The 3720-nt window shown below is 31.0% G+C and overlaps 1 protein-coding gene across 4 annotated transcripts in view; it reads left to right on the top strand.

The window, feature by feature from the left end:
- LOC133175060 (transcription factor AP-2-epsilon-like) overlaps nucleotides 1–3720 on the top strand; it is a 57372-nt gene that overhangs the window by 39686 nt on the left and 13966 nt on the right. The window contains exon 1 of one of the 4 annotated variants that reach the window (XM_061310167.1): nucleotides 3216–3661. The exons of the other annotated variants lie outside the window; for them this stretch is intronic. Within the exon in view, the coding sequence (XP_061166151.1) occupies nucleotides 3500–3661 (162 nt within the window). The 5' untranslated portion in view covers nucleotides 3216–3499. Of the gene's footprint in view, nucleotides 1–3215; nucleotides 3662–3720 lie in introns of those variants that run through there. 4 annotated transcript variants of the gene reach the window in all.

Raw genomic sequence — 3720 nt, 5'->3', positions numbered from 1 at the left:
AAATACAATATTATCTTAAAAAATGAAGAATTTCAAATTGCTTGAAAAATTATCTTTATGTAGTTTATAATAAATGGTTGTAATTGTATATTAATTTCTATCTATCCATTAAAATTTGATATTTATATCAGCTTATGTATACGTCTGAACAATTATTGTTTTTACACTCCCTGTCACATCTTCATAGTTAAGCCTGTAAGCATGGTAAGTAGGAATCAATTTCAGTTGAAGGGGACCAAAACCAAACATTTTTTAGTTTCATTTGGTGGGGGGGGGGGGGTATAAACCCCAAATGATCATTTTATCTCCGTCACTGAACTGCTGAAAATAATGAAGGGAACTAGGCTGCGATAATGATTTGTAAAGAATTTCCAATTGCTTGGGAAAAAAAAGCTTTTCGTGTATGTGGTTTACAATAATGGTTGTACTTGTATATTTTCTATATATCCATTAAAATTTCATAGTATCAGTATTTCACTATTTGTAAACATTAACTGTTACAATAATATTAAATAAATGTTACACTCACTGTGTAACATTTAGTTACTGTCACATCTTCATAATTAAACGAGAATATTCCCTTCCGTAAATATTGCTATATATCTGAACTGTTACCAATTAATCTTTCTTTGGTGAAAGAAAACCTCAGGGATGGAGAATAGGCCCGTACGTAATTTAGTTGGAGAGGGGGGGGGGGGGTGAGCACAACCAAACAACATTTTTCAGTTTCAGGTTGGGGGAGGCTACAAACTAAAAATTTCTTAATAAGCAAAAGAAAAATACATTACCAGAGGTTATTATTTAGGGGGGCCAAAAGCAAAAGTAAAAAATAGATCATCAGAGGTTATTATTGAGGGGGTCCAAACATAAAGGAGCAATGTTTTCTATAGTATACCTAAATTTCATTTCGTACGTTCCTTCAGCCATGTATTGTATCAAATCTGCTTCACCCTTTTTTTACTGCATATGTATTTTAACAGCAGAGGACCACATTATATTAATAAATAATTATTAAATTACAGCTATTTTTTTCTTACAGGGTCTGTTTCATTTATACTATATCATGATGATCATGTCCTGCATGATGTTTACAGAAAGTTTAATTAAAATTTTTAAGCTCGACATAGCTGCGTCAACTTGCGAGACTATTTTTTTCTACGTTCGGCCTAATCTTTAAATATTTTCTGCAATTTGTTTGTGGACTTGCATAAAAGAATTAAAAATATAGGGGCCTATCATTTAACTTTATTTCGAATTTCCTTCAGGATTTTATATACCGAACTATAGTCTAATGATTATTTAAAATCATACTTTTTCTCTTAAAAGCTAAATTACTAGGCAAAAAAACAAAACAAAAACAAAAACAAAAAAAAAACACGAATGTTTGTCTTGCGTATTCTTAATTACAACCTATTACTGTATCATTTTAGTTACTTACCCAAATTTCTCAACATTCATGGTGTTCAGAGGTCATTTTCTGAAAACTGAAGAGGCATTCCGATGGCATTCGGAACAAATGACGGAAAGCACTTGCTAAGAATTCAAAACATGGTCCATAAATTTACAATATTTTTCCTTTTTAGGTTTTTAACATAAAAAGTGGAAAACTAAGTTAATGAAACACTCATTTGAACATATCAAAAGCGGAAAAAATATATATGCTAGATTTTTTGTTTAATTGCATGTTTTTCATGGTCTCCAAAATGCAGAAAAATTATCCTTTGAAATTATACGTAGGTTATACATTCTTTTCTTTTTTAGGGAAGATGATAGGAATTAGACAACTTTTGAATGTTAAATAACAGAGTTAAAGATTAATAATATTTAATGGCAGACTGTTTATTTATCTATAAAAAGACATTTGCAATACTGATGAGGTCAAAATAATAGGGAGACCGAAAAAGGTCGCCTTAATCCAGTGGTCTCCCTAAGCCAGAAAATATATCCTCCTTGGTCTCCTAAAGCCATATGTCATATATATATATATATATATATATATATATATATATATATATATATATATATATATATATATATATATATATATATTTATCTATATATATATTTCATACAATCTTCTGGAATATAATTTAGAAGATACATATTATACAATGCGCAAAAAGTTCAAATTTACATACAAACAAGTAAACCGATGGTTAAACTTAAGGATTTTTGTCTCATTTTCTCACGGTGTTTTACTCAACATCTTGGTGTGAAACAAAATTCTATTAAAATTCGTAAATTGAAAAAAATACTCTTGTTTATGTAACAATTTATGGAATTTAACAACAAGTTTTAAAACAACAATTAAATCCAATTAGCCGGACCGTTTGGTGGATTTTGTACGTTTTCTCCTTTGGTGTTGGTCCATTATAATGGAGCATTACTCGCTAGTGCGATATGACGTAAGAATGACAGTGGCGATAATCCAATGTTTAAACAAAAACAAAAAAATACTTCACAGTCATACTATAATAGAATTAGTACTTCTGTTTTTGCAGCTCTCTGCGATTTTCCAAGATAAATTCCTCTTGTCAATTAAAGTATAATTCTGTTAATTCGACAGGTTAATTTATTTATAATTCTGTAAATTCGACATATAAATAAATGGAAAAAATTCTCAAATAGGCTTATTGCGCTAGAATTATAAAGTCGTGTCACTGATAAATCAGAATTTTTTCCATATTTAAAAGAATTTAAGGAAAATAAAAGAATGCTCTTCATTTAAAAGAATACCTAGAATTTATCATTGAACTACTTTTTTCTCTAATTTTCTTCAAGATGCATTATGTATCGTTATATTTACTAAATGCAGAGTCATGAGAAACAAGAAATTTTGATTTATTCACTCATATCTTATTCATTCTTAACTGCCCAGCAAAGATATACTTTCACAATTCAAGAGGAATGTGCTGCTGTAACTTCGAAATAAACCAAGAAACTTTACAAGTTAGTCGAATTCTCGGGAATGTAATATTCAATTGTTGAATATAGAGACTAAAATTTTGTATGAGTATTTTCCCTTTGAATTGCAAACTTCTGGGAGTAGCTAAACGCTGATGCATTATAGACTGAATAAACATTATGATAAACGCATCACATATTATTCAAATTAGCACCGTTAACTCCGCCTATCGAACACGCCCACTTGTTTTCTCACCGAAGCGTGTTCAGCTCTGACAAGCCCCAAATATTCCATACGTAGATCGTTGGACTTATTTTGGATATATGCCTTTGGGCTAGATGTGCCGTAGCGAATCTTGAATCGCTGTTTTATCTATTCATGCTGATTTCAATTAAAAAAAAAAGTAACATTATTTTTTAACAGTGAAAATCGTTTGTTAGGTAATAATTTCGTACACGTGTGTTGGACATTTAAACTACTTGAACACTAATCAGTGATATTGAGAAGTCACTGAAATGGAACATTAAAAGCATTTACAAGTCACTGGATCGAACTTCACCCCAGGGATAGATCGTAGGAGTGTGTCGGCCCAGTATGGCACAAGTGAGCCCCGTGGGGCACGTTGCGACTGCGGAGGAAACGGGGCAGGCAAAAGTAAACGGGAGCGGATCTATAACTGATTTAGACCAGTCTCAGAGTTATTATCGTAAGGAGGAAATGCCCGAAGCGTTTGATGGATTATTAACTGAATCAGAGGTGCATATACTATAATTTTATTTTAACAAGAAAGTTTTATTTTCATGTTTACATAAAAA

Source organism: Saccostrea echinata, unplaced genomic scaffold (genome assembly GCF_033153115.1).
Source record: "Saccostrea echinata isolate AGI-Se365-2 ecotype Australia unplaced genomic scaffold, CSIRO_AGI_Sech_v1 ptg000060l, whole genome shotgun sequence".
NCBI lineage: Eukaryota > Metazoa > Mollusca > Bivalvia > Ostreida > Ostreidae > Saccostrea > Saccostrea echinata.
This window is presented reverse-complemented; position numbering and strand designations above follow the sequence as displayed.